Source organism: Phascolarctos cinereus, unplaced genomic scaffold (assembly GCF_003287225.1).
Source record: "Phascolarctos cinereus isolate Bilbo 61053 unplaced genomic scaffold, phaCin_HiC Scaffold_9;HRSCAF=440, whole genome shotgun sequence".
Taxonomy (NCBI): domain Eukaryota; kingdom Metazoa; phylum Chordata; class Mammalia; order Diprotodontia; family Phascolarctidae; genus Phascolarctos; species Phascolarctos cinereus.
In genome coordinates this window covers 187,330,399-187,354,266 of record NW_027556402.1, presented here as the reverse complement: position 1 = coordinate 187,354,266, position 23,868 = coordinate 187,330,399, and the positions used below count along the sequence as shown (strand labels likewise).

Here is a 23,868-nt window from a genome sequence, read left to right as displayed (position 1 = left end):
TTTACATTCCTGTTCTTGCTCAGTGTTAGAATTCACTTTATTATCTGTTGTGTTGGCCAATGGAGATCTATGGTTAGCTGAAGGGTTTTTTTTTTTTTGGGGGGGGGGATGGCCAAAGGAGAAACCATATCATGTATATAGAAGTTCCCTATGTCCTGAGAGTCAATCAACATAAAATAGCACAAGTTTGGGGGGGAAAAAAAGGAACTGAGACATTAATTCACTAATTTCTATTTTGATAAATTTAAGAGCCCATGAGATTACTAAACTCTGACCTGGGGGGAAAAAAGGATACCAGACGTATAACATTAGAGCTTGAGCTTTCTGGTCTCAGTCTCAATAAAAAGTAAGCAAAACTACATTGAGATCACCTGAGCCATCCTTTGTTAAGTAGAAGAGTGCTGACTGTGGCACTCACGTGTCCTCAGCACAACAGCAATTTTCCGGTGCGGCCACTCAGTTGTGTTAGTCTGGCAACACTGCCAGCAGAGTGGTGGCCAACAACCGCGGTCAGCAATTGTGAACTGATGATTCGGCACATGGGGATTTCTTGAGGAGTTTCAGCCTTATTTGTGAATTGCATGGCTTCTTTGAGAGAAAGGAAAAGAGGTGGACAGGGGAAGACCTATTCAAGAGTGGGGAACCTGCAGCCTCAAGGCCACAGATTCCCCATCCCTGAGTCCTGTGTGCACTGTAATGACATGGAAAAGTTCTATGGATCCTGAGAATATGAGATGACTGGGCACACTAGCGAACTTAAACTTCTCTAGGACCCTCTCCTTCCCCCTCTACCTCCACAAAAAAATTTAAAAAATTGGATTTTGACTTCTCTTCATTGTATAGGTTAATCTTCAACCACTTACTGAATGGGGCTCAAACAATCTGACCCCATGAATATCAAATCTACATCTGTCATTCACTAAAGGTGGCCTAATGACCTGCAATTTTGTCAAGGACCCAGACAACTCAATCCTATTTTTGGAGAAGACATTCCCCAGTTAAAAATCATTAATGGCTCCCCTCTCATTGGCCTACCAACTAAAGGTCAAATCCCTTTGCCCTCCACAAACTGGTCTTGCCTTGCCTTTCTCACACTCTCATACTGGTTTCCCTCCATGTTCTTTATTTCCTCTGGTTAAATTCTGACCTCCTAACAAAATCTCGACCTTTCCTATCTCTATGCTTTTGCTTAAACTAACCCCTTACGCCTAGAATCTCTTTCTTGTGCCTTCTTAGACAAATTAAAATTACTAGTTGCAACATCCTATCTCTCCCAAGTGCTTAGCTCAAGCTATCTTCATAAGCCTCAAATGAACTACTGCAGAACTCCTCCAGGATGACTAGCACCATCACCTGACCTGCTTCTGCAGCCTAAGGACCCCCAGGGCCTGGCCAATTCCACTCTGTTGCAACCAGAGGACTTCCAATTTTCCCTGCACCTGAAACTCCTTTTATGCGTTATCTTAATCAGACTGTGAGTTCCTCTACTGCAAGGGGTATCTCATTTTTTATGTCTGCATCCCCAGTGATTGGCACATAACAGAGCTTAACAAAGTCTTCCTTCCATTCATTCATTCATTCATCCATCCGTCCATCCCAGTAGACAATTAATGTTTACTGAAACTGAATTTAAGACTGGCTTATTCAGAATGATTAATAGTAAGGTTCAGTTAGAAAGGGGGGCTAGAATTTCTCAGGACCTAGAACTGCCAAGTCAATAAATAAACATTTAAGTGCCTACTATGTACCAGGCACTGGGCTAAGCTCTGAGGATACAGAGGCAAAAAGACGTTTCTTGCCTTCAAGAGTCTAACTGGGGGACAACAAGGAGACAAATATGCACAAACAAGCTATAAAGGAAAAAAGGAAACAATTAAAGAGAGGAAAAGTGTAGGGCCTGGGCTGGTGAGCATACTGCAACATCTTCAACCCAGACGCTACACAACATCAAGGTTCTCTTGGGGGAGGAAGGGGAGGAGAAAGAAATCTTCCTCCATTTGTGGATTTCACATTCTTCAGCCTGCTTCAAATGCCACCCTCCCAAAGCATCCGATTTACCTTGATAACTCTGAGTGGCTTATTAGGGTTGTTTTTGTCCAGGTAGTTGATATATCCCGAGAGGGAAACGCTTATCAAGTGGTCTTTCTGCCATAAGCATCCCAGCTGCTGATCCAACACATCTGAGCCCATGTTAAAAGTATTAACCACGGAATTAGCACCAACGTCCCAAATTTTAGCAGTTTTGTCTCCAGAAGCAGAAAGCAAATGGCTGCTGTCAGGGCTCCAGCTAATCTACAAAGTCAAGAATGAACATCTATCTTATTAAAATGCTCCTAGAATCTTTTTCACAGCTAGAATCCCAGAAGCCTAAAACCTAGTCCAGGAATGGGGAATCTGCAGCCTCGAGGTCACATGTGGCCTTCTAGGTCCTTGGGTGCAGCCTTTTGACTAAGTCCAAGTTTTACAGAACAAATTCTTTTATTAACAGAATTTGTTCTGTGAAGTTTCGGTCAAAGGGCCTCACTTGAGGACCTAGAGGGCCACATGTGGCCTTGAGGCTGCAGGTTCCCCACCCCTGAAATTCAACTCATGCCTGAACAGGTAGGATAGTATTCTCTTTAGAGTACCCCTGACATATGATTATCTGCATGAGGACCTCCAGGTGTGGGAATCCCAGTTTCAATCACACTTTGGAAAAATTACCTAGTCCAGAGCATCGCAAACATTTTGGTCTCAGGGTCCTTTCCTACATTTAAAAATTAGTGAGAATCTCCAAGCAGCTTTGTTTTGTGGGTTTTATCTACTGATATTTACTGTAGTAGAAATTAAAATGTTTTGTTATTATGAAATTAGTTTTAACTATGGACCCCCTGAACTGAGTAGGGGTTTGCTAAGCCCACACTTTGAGAACTGCTACTGTTAATTCTCGTCTAACTGGTTATAAGAAGAAAGAAATCGAGGCCTAAGCCAGTGAACAGTAAGTTGAGCTGGGTCACAGCTAATTAGGAGTAGAACTGGGATTGGAATTCAGGCTTCCCAGTGTAGTTGGATTTCTGCATATTACACTTAATCCTCCCAACGTTGTATTCTATTGTCAGAACACAGAGACCACAGTCTTTCAAAAAAAAAAAATCTGAAAAAAGGTGGCACTTACAGCATAAATTCCCCCATCATGAGCCTTGCTTCCTCCAAGGGCACAGACTTTCTCTCCAGTCTTTCCATCGTAGATATAAATCTTGCAAGACAAAATAGAAGTCACATTAACATTTATCAGGGTCCTAAAGTGAGATTTAGGCTAGTCTTCAATTCCTTTACCATCACTCTTAAGAGATGACAGATGACCTAATCCAAACTCCTACTAAGAACTAACTCTCTCAGGTATGTGCATCATGCAAGAATTTGAATTTCACATTATGTAAAATGCAAACACTGTCTTAAGTATCTCACTTGTACTGAAACACACCGAGCATCCCATATCAGTATGGTTTTCTAGCAGGCAAGAAATAGGTTTATTTCAAATTCCTCCATTAAGGAAAACAATCATAATTTTCTCCCTCATCCTACAACAGCCTCATGAAAGCAATTACAGTTTTTAAAAAGTAAGATATATTTTCTCCAAACAAGAAAGCAAGGGAAGTTACCTGGCCATCAGCACTTGCTGTAGCAAATTTATTCCCATCTGGAGAGAACCTGACACAGTTAACAAATCTGCTGTGGTCCTGCAGAAAACATTCAAAGTTAGCCACCTCATAAACATGTTAAAATATAAAAGTTTTAAATTAGATAGCATTTTTTAAAAAGGCTAAACAGTCATCATGTAGTTTTTTTTTTTTAACGCTATCTGGGTCTTTACCATGAGGTTTACCACTAGCTAGAAAACAGCTCTATTTAAACACAGAAGGCCCTCTGCACACAGATTACATAGAATAGAGTTGGAAGGGACTTTAGAGAGAATCTAATCCAAGCTTCGTGTTACACAGGTGAGGAAACTGAGCCCTCAAAGATGTTAACTTGTTCAATATCAGAGAGAGTCAGTAACAGAGATGGCCCCATCTCCTGGCTCCAGATATACTGCTTTTCAACCAAGTCTCTAAAAACTTCTACCTAAAGAAGCACTCTTCCCAAGAAACCATTCCCAAGTCCCTCTCTCAGCTACTCTGCACGTCCCAACTTAGGAAAGTAGCTGGCTGATGATGGGCGTTTGGCCAAGACTTCAGGAATCTGCCCCCCTCACATACTAAGCACCAAAGCCAGTGGTTAATGCGACAGTAATTAGGGGAGGAAGAATGAAGGCCTGTTCAAACTGTTTCCACAGTTCCTTTTAAATATGTTCCACAGAATCCACTTCCCTACAGGTACCATGTTATCAGCGGTTAGATAGTCCCCAGCTAGCCCACAAAAGAGACATTTTAGCAACACTGTACTGGAACTATAAACAGTAGTTATCATGATGAAAGAGGTCTTTGTGGAACAGCCTGAGAATCAAATTACTAGTGATGATCGTGGTAAAAGTGTGTTTTGAGTTCCAAGGAACTCAAACAAACTTTCTGGAAGACAAGTGGGTTGGGAGAACCAGACATGAGTAAGACATTTATGTAGAATTGTGAAGAACTTTACATTTGAATCTTGCAACCACCTTGTGCGATAAGCTGTACAGGTTTTATTAATTCCCCACTAACGGGTTCAAAGACCTGCCTGTGGTTCCACAAATTAATGAATGCTAGAGGCGATCGATCCTTCTCTATTCCAAGTCCAACTCCTCCAACTACACTCTGCTGTGTCACCAAATAACTGTTATGGTTAGAAGTTAGACGGAGGCAGATTTAGGCTTAATAAGCCAAAGTTTACTAAATTAGAGCTATTCAAAAATGAAATCAACTATACTTCAGTAAATAACAAGTTTCATCACTCATTGACAGTGGAGATCTTCAGGTCACTTGCTGGGGATGCCACTGATGAGACTCATGTTGCATGATAAAAGCTGGGATAAGATGATCTCTAAGGTTCCTGTCATCTTGAAGATCCTATGAACTGCAAGAAAGCTTTTGATTTCTGATGTTTTGATATCACATTCACCACCGCAGACTAAACCCTCCTTGTAGCAAGGAAAAACTAAGTAAAAATATACATAAAAATCACGTACAGTAACTTTGACAACTCATGCTTCTTTCCCAGTTGTCCTCTACTTTTCTGCCCTGTATTTTTCTGAGGAAGGCATATTTATTATCTCTTCTTCAGGACCCTCTTTGATTTTTCCATTACTCAGAGCTCCGAGTTAAAACCTGCTCTCAGACTACACTAGGAACGTGACCTAGGGCAAATCACTTAACCTCTGCTTCAGTTTCCTCATTTGTAAAATGGAGATAACAATAGCACCTACCTCCTAGGTTGTAGTGAGGACCAAATGAAATAATTGTAAAGCACTTAGCTCAGTGCTTGGCACACAGTAAACACTATATAAATGTTGGCTATTATTAATAAATAAGATATGTATTTCATTATTATTATCAAAGGGCTTAAACAGTTTAGCTATTTTTCTTGAGTAACTCCAAAATGCCATCTAGAATGGCTGGTCTACTTCCCAGCTCCACCAATGTAAGGTGCTCTACCTTCTCACTGGCCAGCTCCAAGACTTTGCACATTCAATTTGCTTGGAGTGAGCCAAACCTTACTTTTCATTTATATCTTTACTATTAGTGTTTAGAGCACACTCTTTTGTGGGTCAGTTATAGTTTGCTAATCTTTGGAAAACTGTTCATCTCATCTGACCACTTATCTACTGGAAGGGTCATATGTGTATATGTGCACAAATGCATGAAGTCCCCGTACATTTTGGATAACAAATTCAGTGATGGCTTAAACACTTTTTTTTCTTTCATGTACTCTGCCTTTTCTAATTCTGTCTTCATTAACTTTAATCAAAACTATTTTGTCTCATAATCACCTCTCAGCCTTGGTTTGGCCAAGGCTTTTGCCATGGGATACAATATCCAAATCTTTTTTTCTTCTAATTTTTTTTGATGTTATCTTTTATATTCAAGTCACATACACCTTTTGAGCACACTGTGGTATGCAGTAGAAGACACTGGGCTAATCCTAAATTCTGTCAAATTTCTTTCCAGCTTCTGTTCTTGAAAAGGACCATGACATCAGGGAGATGATGCCATGACATGCAAGTGTATTAGATTTAAGAATTAAGCTATGTTCTTAGGTTTATTAAATATTACACTGTTTTCAACGACTTTTCTTTTTGAAAACCAGTAGCAAATAGACTTGACTAGTTTTATAATTTAGTTTGAAGTCTGGTAACAAAATATTATGCCCAATCTCCCCCTAGTACTTTTTCCTCATGCCACTGGAAGTCTGAACCTTGCATCCTTTTCAAAGGAGTTTTATCATCTTGTGTAGGTAATTCTAAGTAGAATCTCTTCTTGTCAATGTGATTAGTACAACACTAAATTAGTAAATTAATTTCAATAATATTTCCATTTTCACTACATTGGACTAATAAAACCATTAACTTACTTAAGTCCTTTTATTTCAATCAAGAGTGCTTTATTTTTATTTATATAAATCTTGCATGGATGGTGTGGTAAGTTAACTCCCAGCTATTTTTGGTTATTTTGAATGGAAATTCTCATAGTACTCTGTAAATTCACAAGTAAATAAGTGTTTGAAATTTGTCCAAATCAGGTTTGAATTGCATATTAGGGTCCACATCTATGCCATTCAACTAATAAATTACTCAAAACAGTCTCAAAACCAAATTAGTCTTGATCACTTGAGTGGAGTAGTTTTTGCCTGGATATTCTTTCTTTGCTATAAAGGTTGACTGTTCTTGTTTGTTTTTTTCTTGGGCGGGGGGCCCACAAAAGGTAAATAAATTTCTGTTGGGGAAAAAGCCAACAAAACTAACAATTAAATAAGACATACAGGAACAGAATTCATTATCCAATGTACAATTTTCAATATATCAATCCTAAGATAATCTTTCAAAGAAGCCATGATTAATTTCCTACAATAAGAGAGTACAGAAAAATACTATGTGGAATTATATTTGGGTAACAAAGTAATAAGTATTTAATAAATACTCGGTGACTGACAAACCTTCTACAGAAGGATATATAATTAGACCAAATTCTAATTAATTAGAAGGGGCGGGGGGAGTTTCACAACAGAAACAATACCTCCCTACTTAGTAGGCACTCAGAGGCATCTCTCCCTGAAAATACCAGCCCTGAGCTGATTTCCCCCCCCCCCACCCCGGGCAATGTTTTTCAAGTCATCCACATGCTCACATCTTCAGTGGTTTCCCCAGGTCACTTCCTCCAAGTCCATATGTCTTGCCTCATGTTTACTTGGACTCTTCTCTTCACCTTGACTCCCATCATTCCACACAAGCCCTAGGTTCCACCTAAGCTAAACTACTTGGCTGTTCACTGAATATGCCCAATATTTTTTCCATTTCTGGATTTTTGGATCACGATATTGTTTCCTTCTACGATCCCTCTCCTAGCTGAATTTTGCAAGTTTTACGGCCCAACTCAAATTCTACCTTCCTTGGTGTCCCTAGCCTAATGTAATCTCCCTTACCGTTTATGAGGATACAGTTGACACCACTTCAAGAGGAGCTTAAGCGCTATCTATCAACTGTACATTCTCTTCTCACTAGACTACTGGCTTATGGGGCACAGGGACAAAGGACAGCTTATTGTAGGCACTCAAATACCACAGACTCCTCCCTAAAGTGGCCTTAGAGGTAGAGTGGCAGGTTGAACAGGTAATTCTATTAAATTATATAATTTTATCTCATACTTCCACATCTTCCCATAGACTTTTCTCCCCACCCCCAAGAAATATCTGGGGTACACACCTCATAACATTCCTACCTTTCTTCAAATGTTTGATAGAAATAGCTTTTAAGTGAGTTTTCTCTCCTTCCTTTCCCCCCACTGGGAATTCACTTATGGCTCATTCAATATCTTTTCTGATATTAAATTATTTAAATTGTCTATTTCTTGTTCTATTAGTTGGGAGCATTTGACATTTTTTAAAGTATTCATTTCAAATGTCAGTTTTTTGGGGCATATTAATTACTCAAAGTTGCGGCTGATAATTTCCTTTATTTCTCTCATTTATTGTGAAATCTTTTTGACTTTTTATATTGTTTTATAAATCAGTTAAATGCCACCCCCCCCCGCCTTTCTGGCTTCTGCATTTCTTCAAAGCACAGACTGGGTACCATTCCAAAAAGGTTTTTCTTGACTGCCACCCCCTCGCCCTGTCGGTATAAAGCTTCTGCACGAAAAAGACTGATTTGTTTTTGTAACTGCTGAAATGAACCATGTCTTTAACTATGACCTCATGCTTAGCACAGGCTGGATCCAACCCACAGCATGGCCTTGCTGAATTTTTGCTGATGATGCTGGATTCCTAAATAGCAGATAGATAATGAAAGAGTGACAAGTGGAAGGGCAGAGGATAGAAAAACAGGTGGGGGGGAGGGGAGATTCTTTATTAAACAGTGGCCAAAAGAGAACATAAAATCAATCAATAAGTGTTGTCTAATTCCTACAGCCATATCCAAATTAAAATATAACTGAGAAATTGTGAACAAAATAAATAAGGTTATAATATACAACAGGTAAAAGTTAATTTGTGGTTTTCTAAGTCACTATGTGGTATACTTGAATTTCACACAAATGCTATCATAATTCTACATCAGAAACAAATAAAACTTTACAAGAAACCCAAGATTGACAGAGAATTGACAAATACAGAACACCAAGAGCCATTCCCCAATAATAAAGTTGTCAGAGGATGCTCATGGTGTTCAAAAGAAATGCAAACTGCAGGTGACCATAAAAACCACCACACTCAAAATTCCACAAATATTAAGAGAAATGCAGATTATTAACAACCCTTGGGTTTTATCTCATTCTAGGTAAACAGTCAATGATGATAAGGCTACAAGAAAACACACAAGCATAATAATACACTGTTGGTGAAGACGTGAATTGGACCAACCATTCTAGGCATCAATTTCACTCCATGATCCTATGATGGGGCAAACATCCCAAGGAAGTCAAAGTTGGAAACAAAGATCTATTAAGCTCCCAATTGTTAACAGTAGCCCTCTGTGGTGCCAAAGAACTAGATCCAGACCTTGAGTTAGAATGGACCTCAATGGGCCTAAATCTAAGCCAGCCCTCTCATTTCACAGGTTGAGGAACTTGGGTTAAGTGACTTGTCCAAGGTCACACAAGTGGCATCACAGCTGGGATTTAAACCCAATTTCTCCAACTCCAGAAGCACTGTTCCTCCCACTGTGTGTGCCTTACTTGCCTCCCTAATTTGTTGGGAAATTGCTGAAAAAACTGTGTAACGTGAATGTGATAAGATGCTCATTGTATCATAATAAATGATAAATGTAAGGAATTTGGGGAAATGAGAAAAGACTGATGTGTGCCGAGACAGAAATGGAAGTAGAACTGAAAACAAACCATAACATGAGAGATGACCTCAAGTACAGTTTCCTCAGGCCTAAGCCCCGAGTCGAGTTTCACCTTTCTCAAAACTCCACATCAGCACAGGCAGTTCCTGGTCGCTCCTGCTTCCTGGCGCATGCATACATCTAGTTCCCACATATAGGTACGTTTGCTTCTACTGGTTATTAGTTGCCAAGTTTAGATTGTATGTCTTGAGTACCCAACCAATGGGGGAAAGAGGTAAGAGTGGGAGGGGGTATGCGTTAGGGCTATAGAACTTTGCTTCTCGGGGCACCTAGGTGGTGCAGTGGATAGAGCACTGGCCCTAAAGTCAGGAGGACCCGAGTTCAAATCCGCTCTCTGACCAAACACTTGACACTTACTAGCTGTGTGACCTTGGGCAAGTCACTTAACCCCAACTGCCCAATAAATGAATAAATAAATTAGAGCTTTGCTTCTCACAGCCAGCTGCACACTCCCTGGCTGCCGTTGTTTGAGCAGCCACAATGGCTGTGCCCTTTCTTATAGGAAAGAATAGACCTTTTCTGATCTCTGATTCAGACTCCAAACTCTTGATTTTGGTGGTTACTGTCCCACACAATAATGACCACAACAATGGAAATGAAAGAATAATAAATAGCAAGCAAATTCTGAATAGACTACATAAGCAAAAAACAAACAAAAAAGGAGGTCCCCAAAGAAAATGAAACAAAACTTTTTTTAGGCATATCTGGAGAGTAAGGAATAGTAAAGAGAACTGTTAGTTGAGACTGCTATACACTGTTTATTCTTAATTTCTTTCTCACAAGAGTGGGTTCTACATAAAGGAAGAGGATGAGGGTTTTTTCTTGACAAGACTTCAACAAACCACTGTAAAAAAGAAAACAATTCTATATCTCATGGATCCTCATATAGTCTATTCTACTAGCCTTTGAAAAGTACCGTGGATAGTGGGGAAAACTTACTTGCTGTGGTTAAAAGAGCTACATAGAAATCTAGTTGGGGGCTTGGGAGGGGTATATTACAGGATTTAGAGGTGGGGAAGGAGCAGCAGAGCTCATCTCCTTCACCTACTCCCTTATTTTACAAAAGAAAAAACTGAAATCGGGTGAGATGAAATGACTTAGTCTCAAAAGATATTACAGGATTTAGAGATGGGGAAGGAGCAGCAGAGCTCATCTCCTTCACCTACTCCCTTATTTTACAAAAGAAAAAACTGAAATCGGGTGAGATGAAATGACTTAGTCTCAAAAGATGGGCTGTAAAAGAGCTGGGTCTCTTGCCACTCCAAATCCAGAGTTTCTTTCCATTGTACCACTATGCTCTGGATTGGTTAGCAAGCAGTCAGTAGATGTAGGGCCAATCACTTACTCTTTGGGTCAGAGAGTCAATAAACATTTATCAAATTCCTCTCATATGTCAAGCATTCTGCTCTGGGAATACAAAGAGTTTTTGAAAGACAGTCCCTGCTCCCAAGGAGTTTACAATCTAACCTTGAAGACAGAGTACAAACTAGCTATATAAATGATAAACAGGAAATAATTAAGGAAGGGAAGGCAGCACCAGAATTATAGGGGGTTGGGAGGGGACTCGAAGAAGTCAGGAGGTAGATGAGGGGAAACATCACAGACATAGGGGACAGCCAGAGAAAATGCCTGGAGTGGACAAACAACAGTGTCTTGTTGGTAGAACAGCTACGAGGCCAGCCTCACTGGATCAAAGAATATATGGTAGGGAGAAAGATGTAAGAAGAAGAGCGGAAAAGGTGGAGGGGGCTAGGATAGAAAGAAACTGCTCAGTTTCACAGTCTGTTTCCTTGGTTGTAATATGGTATGATTCACTGCCTGTCCTTTATCTACATATGAGAACTGTAACAAGGAGTAAATGAAACAATTTCTGAAACCTGAAGCACACAACAAAATTAAGGCAGTAGCATGAAGGAAAGAGAAGATATTTGTTATTCTTCTGCTATAGAAAAGGCCATGCTTCGCACTCTATTTGAAGGCCAATGTGCTATACCTCAAAGATAAGCGAGGCAGTCTGCCATGAAAGGAGATTTAGTTAAGTATGAAAAGAAAACGGGAAGTTAAGAGGAGAAATAGCTTAAGGCTCTCCTCCACACAGGCTAAGCTGCTTTTTTCCTTAAAAAGTAAGAAAGCTGCAGGGACTTAGGGGTTCAGCTCTGACCCAGCCTCCTGGTTGCCCAGCTCCTGGAAGGAACCTTTCAGATCATTTAATCCCCTGATAAAAAGACAAGGGAGACAAAAGAAACCAGAGGTAAAGGAACTTACTCAAAGTTAAGCAGTGAGTTCATACAAGTCCTAGGACTAGAACCCAGGTTTTTGGACACCTAGTGTTTAAAAAAAAAAAAATTCCATGACTCCTCTCCCACCATACCATAACATCCTGTTACCTTCCCTTTAATTACAAACTCCATTTTTGCTTTCAATTCTACAGTATTTCGAATGAAGTCTTCCTTACTTAGGCCAAGAAATCGATGTGATTTGGGGACCATCAAGAAACTGGTGGCCATAGCCACAAAATTATGGCCAATTGTGGAAAGGATTAACGCTACACGGTTCTACCAGGGCAAAGAAACCCTCCAGGAGAATGTTACAGTTCTTAGCAAGTCCCAGCATTAGATCAGTCTCTATATTCCTCCCGATTCCTTGGAAAGTTTTTGTTTGTTGTTCAGCCATTTCAGACTCTGGGACCCTCATCTGGGGTTTTCCTGGCAAAGATACTGGAGTGGTTTACCATTTCCCAGCTGAAGAAACTGAGGCAAACAGGGTTAAGTGACTTGCCCACAGGGTTACACAGCTGGCAAGTATCTAAGGCCAGATACTAACTCATGTCTTCCTGACTCCAGTTCTAGTGATCTATCCAATGCACCACCTAGATGCCTTTGGGAAGTTACTTTCCATCACATAATCCAACCCTCTTATTTTACAGAAGACCAGAAAAGTAAATTGCATAGAACACCAAAATGAGCAAGAAAAAAAATTTAAAAAAATAAAAAATATAATTATCAGTTCCAAAATTAAAATTAAATTTTAAAGGAGTTACTCTTTTGTGGGTTCATAAAGATTTCCTAATATGTTCCTTATTTCTGGCCATAAAATCCAAGCTGTAAAAAAAGAGCCAGTCCCATTTGTATCCACAAGGCTAACACTGGCAGCCAGAGAGCTCCTGGGATTTGAATTATTTTTGTCCTAGCTTTACTTGGGAAAAGGAGCTCATTCACCTCACTTTTCCTTTAAGGCAGAATGGAAAACTTGGGAACTAGAGCAAAATTTTCTCTTGTATGTATGTAAGATAATCATGATGAAGAGAGTTCCTTCTTGGCAAAAAAAGATCACTGATACCCCTTGGAAAAATGCAGAAAGCTTTAAGCTGACCTCTACTCAGTTCCTAAAGTAGGGAAAAAAAAAGTGGTAGAAAATGGAGGGGGGCTATTTCCATTTCTTTGCCACACCTCTACTTCCAAGAAATTGACAACAAAGATAATGTATGAAGTGGGGCATTGTGCTGCAGTGGGAAGAATGATACACAAAGAAACATCAAAGGCAGCAGTATCAGGAAGATCCAAGTTCAAATCTAGCCTCAGACACCAACTATCTGAGGAACTCTGGGCAAACTACTTAACTTCTGTCTGCCTCAGTTTCCTTACGTGCAAAATAAAGGAGATGGGGGGAGGAAGAGAGATTTACACAGGTACCTTCTGAAGTTCCTTCCAGCTTAACAGCTATGATTCCTCCAGCTGAAACACAAGCTTACAAATAAATCCAAGCTTTCTGCCATGAAAATGGACACCAGAGGTTCAGATGACACCCGGGTTGAGACACCTACTTACCAGCCACAGGGCTGCTCTCAAGACACCTTCCTCCTAGAGTCTCCTTCCAGGAAACTCTTCCCATAAGCCCAGGGCACGGTCAGTACTCATATTCCAAATGAGCCCGAGGCTGATGTACATGAGCACCCTCCAAACAGCTTCCGGCAGAGTCGAATAAATACTTTGTGTTCTTATCACCAAAAAAAGTAAATGCTAAAAATAGCACTGTTCCATCAGAAAGGGTTTCATGCTTAGGGCAGGCAGAACCGGGACAGACAGAAGTCTGTCTCCAAATGGCTATCCTCCATGGCTGGTGTGGCCACTCCGTTGGCTTCCTCTAGTTTCCTGATGGACACAGCTCTCTTCCCTTTAAGGTATTCTCTGCTTCTGACATCATTACTTTTTCACCTGTCACTTTTTGGAAGGCAGAAATATTATTTTTATTATCCTCACAGGACAATAATGCCCAGATTAGATCCCTTCAACATGAAAAGGATATTTGCCATGATCATAAATTTAGTGCTGGAAGGAAACTCAGAGGCCATGTGGTCCAACCTGCTCTTTTTACAGATGAGGAAACTGAGGCCCAGGGAGTTCTTGCCTCAAAGGTCACACTGGCACTAAGAAGTAGAGCCAGGGCCTTTATCTCCCAATCTAGGGTCCTTTCCCTTCATACCATGCTGCTATTCACCCAGTTAACAAATAATGTAGGACTCTACTTACATAATATTTTGTATTATAGCTGTTTTAGCCTTAAAACAAACTGCTAATAGACTGAGCTCCTTAAGGAAGCTTTATCTAAATTTTAACTTTCTCTATAGCCTAACATAGTGTTTTATACATGGCAGGTACTTTAAAATGGTTTCCCGAGTCAGGAAACACTCATTTAAAATCCCAGCACTGATGATTACAATCTGTGCAATGTCAGGCAAGCCCTTTAATGTGAAATAGGGATAAAATCTTTATACTCTAAACTTACAGGGATGTTCTAAAGGAAAGATCTCTTAAAATCCCAATATATGAGAAATGAGGGGATTTTGTTCTGGTGATGAAGAAACGAAGGTCCAGAAAAGAAGTAGTGCAGAGGGCTGCTCACCTGACCACAGGCTCCCCAATCCTTCCTAGAGGTGACTTACAGAAAGAATGATAGAATGTCACACCTGGCAGGGACCTCCAGGACCATGCTGTCCAGCCCCTACCACAATCTTTACAGGAGCAAAATGAGGTCCAGAAGGAAAATGAGTTTTCCAAAGACACACAACCCTGGCCTTCTGTCTTCTCATGTAATGCTTTTCCTCTTTCACCATCCTGCTCCTGGAGAAGCAACCACCAACTATATATTCCTTACTATCAGTGGGAAACTACAGGGAAGGGGAAAGATGTCTCCTCCTATGAAGATGCCTGACAGCTGTAACAGGATGCTACTGCCTTTTTTTCGTTTGTTTTTGCAAGGCAGTCAGGGTTAAGTGACTTGCCCAGAGTCACACAAATAGTTAAGTGTCAAGTGTCTGAGGCCTCATTTGAACTCAAGTCTTCCTGACTCCAAGGCCAGTGCTCTATCCATTGCGCTACCTCCCTGCCCTGTGGCTGCCTTTAAAAAAAAATCTTAGGGGAAAAAACCCAACCAAAACAAGAAAATGAACTTACCTTTTCTTATGATTGGGTTACCCCTTGCTACTACCACCCAAAACAAAAACAACTCTGTGCTTGATGGAAAAGCTTGAGTTTAGGTTGTTTATATAGAAAGGTTGCACCTCTAATAATATCCAAGACAGATTTCTACCTCCTTTTACAATGTGTGACTATGCTGCATTCCAAGGACTAGACAGAACAGTGGAAATCCCACATTTAGAGAAAGCTGCTATCTTAAGACATCCCCCCAGCATTACTCATCAGTTCCAAGGGAGTCAGTGTGAATGTGCAGAATCCAAACAGAGCAGTCTCATGAGTCAGTTGCAATCAGCTGCTCCACCCTGCACCCGGCAGAGAAATCCATATTCACATCTAGCTATCACATTGTTGGGGGGGAGAAAGACTTCATAGTTAAGGGAAAAAGAGAGAGGTTTGTGTCCTTCAGTAAGTAGCATATAAATGAATTCTGTTACATCTCTCGATAAATAGAACTGTACAAATGGCCCCGTAGCAACATCAATAATTAGGAACAGAGACCATCAGCAATTCTTTACAAGGGAAGACAAAGCCAAGATAAATCCTCGCTGGGTACAAGCTCCCATTAAGTATGGGTCCCCCTGAAATTTACTGGAGAAGCTCACATCTCTATGTGGGATGATCCCCAGAGGTGAAGCTATCCCCAGATACAGTGGATGTTTAGCCTACAGCAACTCACACAGACTCAGTGCAAATTCATTTATTCAACAAAAATAAATGCTTCTTCCTATCTTGTTTCTATATCACCTTCATTTCCAAACATCGTTCCTCTCTTCCCTAACTACCCCACTCTAATATGATGTGACTGTCTTTGTAAAAAAATGTTTGGGGAGGGGGCAGCTAGGTGGCACAGTGGATAGAGCACCAGCCCTGAAGTCAGGAGGACCCGAGTTCAAATCCAGCCTCAGACCAAACACTTGACACGTACTAGCTGTGTGACCCTGGGCAAGTCACTTAACCCCAATTGCCCCCCCCCAAAATGTTTGGGGGGAAAAAAAAGATCAGGAAAAAAAAAAGAACTTTTATTTATGGAGAAAAAAATAAACAATAACAAAGTTAAAATAATACTAAATAAAAGAAAATAAAGAGTATAAAAAGCAAAACCAACATATCATTGAAGGAGAATACAGCAATATTCTACATCCTCAGGTCCCCACCTCTACAAAAAAGGGAGGGTGGATTTTCTCAACTCTTCTCCAAGGCTAAATGTCATGATGATGTTCACCCAGTGTTCAGCTTCATTTTGTACTGAGGTTTAGGTAAGATCTGTTTCCCAACCTCACAAAGTTTGTTTTCCTTCTAGTCTAAATAAAGAAGCTGTCCAAGAGAAGAAGTCTGCTTAATGAAAAGAATAACACTCTAGGCTTCAGGTCAAGGCCAGAAACCCTTACTATCCACATGACCTTGGGAAATTCTCCACTAGACCCTACTCTCCTCTTTAAAAATAAGAGATTCAGCAGCCAATCCAAATCCCTAAAGTTCTATATCAACCACTAACAGGAAACTAAGATTAGTGATGGCAACCTTAAAGCTGGAAGGGTTCTGTAAGTAACTGTAGACACCCAAATGGTACTTTATAGGCATTATCTCATTTGGATCCTGTGACTTACATGTTACACGTAGTACAAGACAAAGGAAAAAATTTGCCTCGGGCCATACGGCTGTATCTGAAAGTAGGCCATCCTGACTCCAATGAGGGCCCTCTATTCTCTGTACCTTACTTAGTCCTCTTCATTTTAAAGATGAAGTTGAAACCCCCAAAACAGAAATTAAGAGCTCTAGGTCAGCAGAGGATTTAGGAGACCAGGGTCCCTTTTCCAGTATATGTTAACTCTTCTACAACTTGAAAGTTGTTCAAGATAAACAAGAGGAGGTGATCAGCAGGAAAAGATTTCAAATCAAACGCGACCCAGTCCATGGTCCAGACGACTTATTTGCCTCCACCATTCTCAGTCCCCTAGTGCCTCCTCTGAGAATCGTAGAGTTCTGACTCCTCCCTGGAAAGTCCATTTGAGAAAAACCACCACACCAGCTATGCTCACTTTAAACCCAACTCAGCTCATGACTCCTCAGACTACTTTCATGAAAATGGAAGTTTCTTGAGGGCAGGAACTTTTTTCTTATATTTGTACTAAGTATAGTACGTAGACAGGCACACAAGCACATATGCTTAATAAAATGCTATCTTTCAATCTTGCCTGTGTTGTAAAAAATCAGTCCTAACTTTGAAGATGCCAAGGCTAAGCGAAGAGAGAGGTTAATGATGTAATAAACTCAGAAGGACTTTTGAATCTATACCAAACAAGCCTTGGTAAAGTATCCCATCCAGCCCGTCCTAAGCAGACACATTAAAGAGGAGTTTGTATAGTTCTTATCTGCGGGTCTAAGGACTTGGGTTCCTCTAATTACTGACATGTGTCCTAAAGTTACATTTGAAACCCTGGAGCCTAGACAGAGGAATAGTCAGTCTGGACAAGGTGAATCAGGACTCCATCAGCAGGGGGACAACTATTCTAGACAAACGTGCTATATTCAAGGGCCAACTATGCAACCTGAAACCAAGAATTTGGGAGAAGGAAAAAAATGCTAAGAGGAAAACTTCCCCTTAGCTTCAGGAAAAGCTCATTTTCCCTGCTACAAGGTAAGAAATAAGATTTAAAAATGTTTCCCCCTTAAATGCCACTTCCTTTCTGCCTGGGGGCCAGGTGAGCCTTTACTAAAATCCAGCAAATTTACTCATTTTCAGGGTGATGGTGCCGATCTACAAAGCCTACACAGTCCCTTCCCACACAGCCTTTGCTGTAATTTCTAGCACCACCAGTGAATGTCTGGTGAATTGATGAAGGTTTGCAGGAGGATGGGGTTATTCCAGGAGCCTCTTTTTCAAGCAGCTGGTTACTCCAAACTCCTTTCCCTTCACAGAACCGCAGTAAGAGCCAGAAAGGATCTTAGAAGCCAGTTAGACTATTTTCATCAAAGGGGAAACTGAAGGCTAGAGACGTCCAAATCTGCCCAAGGTCACGTGGCTAAATAAATGGCAGAACCAGTATTCAAAACCAGATCAACTCAATCAAAAATATTTATCAAGCACCAGCTCTGTGCTAAACGGCTAGGGTTTGGAGGAGAGACAAAATCCTGCCCTCAGGGAGCTCACAATCTAATGGAGCCAATCATTAAGCACCTACTTTGTTAAGTGCTGGGGATACAGTTAAAAAGGGCAAAGCACGGTCCCCTGCCCCCGGGAGTTTATCTTATACTGGTTTGCCACTTCCCAGCGACTGGCCCAGAGCTCTGCTTCATCAGCATGCTCCACCAAAGTATCAAGTAACACACCTAGGAATCAAACTCAGGTCTTTTGACTTCAAATATGCAAATACTCCAATGGATTTATCATCTTATGGATGCTTTCTCCAACTCTTCCATGCCTGTCCAACCCGTAGCAACTCTTGCCTTGTTCTCTTAAAGTTCACATAAGACCTCTACCCATTATTGGAGACATTCCTGGCTTTGTCTTTTGGGGGCTTAGCTGGCACAGACAGAGCTGTAGTTAGGAAGATCCTATTTCAAATCCAGTCTCAGATACTTTCTAGTTGTATGACCCTTGGCAAGTCACTGGATTTGTCTGCCTCAGTTTCCTTATCTGTAAAATGGGGACGATGATAGTAATAAGCATCTACCCTGAAAGGCTGTTGTAAGGATCAAATAAGTGCCTGGCACACAGCAGGGGCTACATAAACAACCAATTTTTGCCCCCTTTAGCATAGTACCTCACTGCCACAAGGGACACATAAGCCTGGCAAAAGAGATGGGCAGCTGCATAATGAGAATGAGAGTTAACGACTGACAGTCTGGCTGATGAAATGTTATCTTCCGCTATTAGAAGAGCCAGAAGGAAGGGCTCTGGTGAAGTAGTTGGATTCCTTATGGAGAGCTTACAGAGAGCTATGGGCAAGAATCTTATAGGATGGAAGGGTACAGGTTAAGACCACTATCATGGATCCACTTCAGAAAGAAATAATTTCTGATTTCCATTACTAGACTGTGAGTTTCTTGAGTCAGTCAATCATTAAACACCGACTATGTGCCAGGCATACAAGTTGGGAGGGGTAGGGATGGGTGGAAGGGGGAGGCTACAAAGACAAATGTCTGCTTTTATGGAGTTCAGTCTGATGACTGAGGCAGCATGTCAACAACTATATACAAACTATACCCAGGATGAACTGGAGACCATGAATGGATTGAAAGCACTAGGATTAGGGGATACAAGGAAAGGCTTCCTGGAGAAGGAGGGATTTCAGCTGGGACTTGAGGAAAGCCAGAAGGCAGAGCATTCAGAGGGAGGGCCAGCTGTCTGCCTTTTGTATCTCCCCTAGAGCCTAACACAATGCTTATTGTTTAACAAATACTTGTTAAATTACAGGCTTTTGGTCGTGGAAGGGACCTCAGAACACATCTCAGTTAACCTGTGCTTGAGCAGGAATCCCCATTTAGAACATTCTGCCAGCTACTTTATCCAGCCATGACCTGAAGACATCCAGTGATGGGAAACTCAATAGCTCCCAAGGAAGAAAATGACTTCTTTACAGGCTCTAAAAACATCCTCCATTTTGGACGGCACTAAGAGGAAAACACTGGTAGAATAAACATTCTGAGCTTTTTACACTATTGTGCAAAGGGAAGAATCGGCAGGCAGACTTGAATTCCTCTGGAAACCTATAATTTCATTCCCCTTGTGGGTTCAGATCCGCGGACTTAATTACCATACTCAGTTGTGTTCAAAAACAAGGAAAAGAGAATCTCTGGATCTACAATCCCTGCACATATATCACAAAAGGGTGACCTTTAACAACAGTGCTCCCAAAATAACTGGGATTCTACATGCCAATTAACTGATAGCCACAGGAGATGCTCCAACAGAGCTACAAAAAGCATTAGAGGGCATCTCATCTACTCAGTACCGGGACTTCCTCAAAAAATCCCCACTGGCCACGCAGCTTCTGTTACAACACTCCCTAATAAAGGGGAACTCACTATTCCTGAGGCAACTTGCTCCATTTTAGGGCAACTAGAATTAGCACCTTCTTTCTTAAATGAAGCCAGAAGTCTAGTTAAGATTTTTTTAAGCATTGTTTTATACCAGTTTTCTCTTAAGCAAATGAAGACCCTATGAAAAAAAAAAAAACAAACAAAAACACATGAAGGAAACTGCTGCATTTCCCCTCCAGGTACCACAAAGAGAAATGAATCAGCACTCCAAAGACCCAGGAAGAATCCCAGTTTTGCTATTTACTAGCCTGTGTGATCCTAAAAATTCACTTAACAGCTTTGGGCCTCAGTTTTGTTCTCTGTAAAATGAGAGGTTGGCCAAATGAGCTTTAAAATGTCACTCTAAGTCCTATGATCTTGTAATCATCTAATCCAGAGGTGGGAAACCTGCGGCGTCAAGGCCACATGTGGGCCTCTAGGTCCTCAAGTGAAGCCCTGTGACTGAATCCAAACTTCACAGTCTAAAGTCACTTAACCCTGACTACCTCCAAACCCCACCCTCAAACCAAAACAAAACCAGTTCCTTCCATCAAATGATTTCCTCAACTTTTCACTCTCCTGGTCACAACCCTCAAAAAGTGTTATGATGACACCCAAGTCTCAATATCACTAGCTGCAGAGGAAAAAGCTGACTTACGCCAATCGTGAACTTGAACTTGAATGGTGGTCCCTCGAAGAAGGCTGCACAGTTGTCATCACTGGCTGTTGCAAGCCGGTAAGGCCTAGTCTGCTTAATATCAACGCTATTGATCACTTTGTTATGTCCACTTATCTCCCCAACAGAAGAGCCGGTATCCCAAAGAAAGACTGATCCAAACCTTAAATGATAAAAATACAGAGTCAAAACATAGAAGAACCAGACAAAGGAGAAAGCTGTTAAGACCACGTATCCCAAAGTTTTAACTTGGCCACCACAAGCTAACCCGACCTATCCATGTAACAGACAGGAGAACAAGCCGACTCCTTTCTGCTTCCCCCCACTGTCTTTGCTGAGGTCAGAAATCAATCCTTAAAATAATACTCGGTCATTTCAGTTCAACATAAGGAAACATTTCTCTTGAGACAAAAAGGTTTTATGCTTTTAAAAAGTTGAGATATTTAAAAGAAATGCAGACCAAACTAGAGTTCTATAGACCTCCAAGTTGTCATAAAATAAAGGGAACACTAGTAAGGTAAAAGCTAGAGGTTTTAGATAACACTTGGGCCAAGTCCCTAATTTTAGGGGCTAGGAAATCAAGCCTAAAGAAGTGACTTTTCCAAGGTTACAGCTAGCTGGAAGCATACATCAGACTTGAACCAGAGGTCTCTTGACTACCAGGACAGGGGATGAAGTGAAAATAAGAAACAGAGAAAAAATGGGACCGTATGTTCGAATCCATACTATACAAAGGACATAGAAGAAAGGGTTGTCTCTGACTAGAAAAGACAATCTCTCCCTCTCCCTCTCCCTCTCCCTCTCCCCTCTCTCTCCCTCTCCCTCTCTCTCCCTCTCCCTCTCTCCCTCTCTCCCTCTCTCTCTCTCTCTCTCTCTCCCTCTCTCCCTCTCTCCCTCTCTCCCTCTCTCTCTCTCTCAATCCTCACAACCACCTTAGGAGGTAGGTGTCATTATCCCTGTTTTGCAGATGAAGACACTGAGGCAGATAGAGGTTAAGTCTTGGAATACTACTTCGACTACCTCCATAAAGGGCTTCAAGGAAAAAAATATAATGTGAGACAAAGGTTAAACTGGTGTGCAGCCTAAACCACATTAAAATGTTAACTGGAAAATGCTGAACAGAATAAATTAAAATATGATATAATGGAGATAATGTTAATTTGTGGTGTTCTAAGTCAATCAATATGAGGCAGGAACTCTTCTATTTGAGTTTGGTATAAATAAGCTACAGTTACTTGGGGTGTCAAGGTACAAGATTGGGATTCTAGAGGTGAGGGTTCTTGTTCTAGAGAACAAGAAGCAATAAAATTATTAAGTTTAATATCAAGTATTGCTCCAACTTCAGGAAACAGAATGCTAGTTCAAAATTGCAAAAAATCCAAATTTAATCTCCCAACTTCAGTGTAGGAAGCTCTTGTCCTGGCATAAAGATAATAGCATTGTATTTGAAGTCAAGATTGGGGTCTGAATCTCAAATTCCCTGTGTAAAGACCTTGTTTTCTGCTGTAAAAAATGAAATGGGTTTCTCTTAATCAAGTAGCATTTATTAAACCTATGCCACAGACTTACACCAGGCAATTCCTCTCCCTAGGCCTCAAATTTGATAATCATAAAGGTCTCTTTTCCATCTCTCGCATTCAATGATTCTGTGGCTCGTATTTTATAATCACTACCCACTAATAATACTCTACAGATACAACTTCAATCTATACAGAAAGTAAAAACATATCAAATGAATAAAATAATTCACTGTTTTATGGTGGCATAAATCTTTACACTTTTAGAAGACAAAAAGGGGAAACATGCTCATGTATAGAGAGAATTAAATTTAAATTAGGCAATGCAGTGTGGAAAGAGGCATGGGTTAAACCTGGAAAGGGTGGGCAAGTCATTTTCACCTCTAAATGGTGAGTTTACCCCCTTTTTAATACAATACAAAAAAAAAACTAAACAGGATTAAATATCTCAGATTAAATCTCTAAGCACCCTTCCAGCACTGAAGGCTAAAACTCTCCAATTCTCTCAGGGCCTACTCTATGCAGGTAGTGATCCTGCAAGGGACACCAAAGAAGGCTAGGACATGGTCCCTGCCCTCTAAGTATTGATACTTAAGCATTTTTTGTTTAATATTTAATAAGTCTTAAGAACAAGACCTACACACTTGAGAGAACAAGGCAAGGAGGGTGTACGTAACCAGTCACTCACTTCTCTCTTCCTTCTCCAACAACTGCGATCCTCTTGCTATCTTCAGTCCAGGCAATATCCTTAATCTTGCCAACAAAAGGCTGATATTCGTATTTGAGGAGATGCTCCTTCTGTGTGGTATCCCAGATTCTAAGCTTCCCAGAGACATCTACCATGAGAAGAAATTGGGAGTGGAGGAGTAGGAGAGGAAGAATTATCATTACTTTACAAATTTACTTTATCATTACAAAAAGCAATAAAATTATTAAATTTAATATCAAGTATCGGCCCAACTTCAGGAAACAGAATGCTAGTTCAAAATCTTGCAAAAAATCCAAATCTAATCTCCTAACTCCAGTGTAGGAAGTTCTTGTCCCAGTATAAAGACAACAGCACTGTATTTGAAGTCAAGATCGGGATCTGACTCTCAAACTCCCTTCGTGAAGACCTTGTTTTCTGCTGTAAAAAATGGAATGGGTTTCTCTTAATCAAGTAGCATTTATTAAGCTAGCACCTACTATGTGGATGGCACCCACCACTGGGTGTTGTTATTTGTCCTTCATCCTAAAGGAGGACCATGACATCTAGAAGGTGATGCCTCAACTTCCAAGTGAATTGGATTTAAGTGAGGGAGGGCTGTGCAAAGTCACCAGCCTCACTTTGTCCTCTGGAGCCATCTGGGCCCAGTGGCAAGATAGAGATCAGGATGACTGGAGACGGCCCCAACCAGGCATATAGGAAAGGCAAAAGACAATCCCTGAGCTGGAGAGCCTTTCAGAGGGGGAGAAAATGGCATTAAGCAGGATAAGGACAGGTTTCTTGAAGATGAGAATTTAGCTGGATTTGAAGGAAGGAGAGAATTCCAGGCACAAGGGACAATAGCTGAAAATACAGAGCTGAGAGATAAGAGTCACGTGAGTTAACAATAAAATCAGCTGTCCTGGATCACACAGTATGCAGAGGGAATAAAGTGTGAAAAGACTGGAAAGGTAGAA

The 23,868-nt window shown here is 40.8% G+C and overlaps 1 protein-coding gene across 1 annotated transcript in view; it reads right to left on the bottom strand.

Moving 5' to 3' along the window:
• WDR1 (WD repeat domain 1) overlaps positions 1–23,868 on the bottom strand; it is a 65,988-nt gene that overhangs the window by 26,152 nt on the left and 15,968 nt on the right. The window contains exons 4-8 of the mRNA XM_020992083.2: positions 22,895–23,042; positions 20,672–20,852; positions 3,642–3,719; positions 3,155–3,235; positions 2,059–2,292 (exon numbers count right to left, since the gene is read on the bottom strand). Of these exons, the coding sequence (XP_020847742.1) occupies positions 2,059–2,292; positions 3,155–3,235; positions 3,642–3,719; positions 20,672–20,852; positions 22,895–23,042 (722 nt within the window). The remainder of the gene's footprint in view (positions 1–2,058; positions 2,293–3,154; positions 3,236–3,641; positions 3,720–20,671; positions 20,853–22,894; positions 23,043–23,868) is intronic.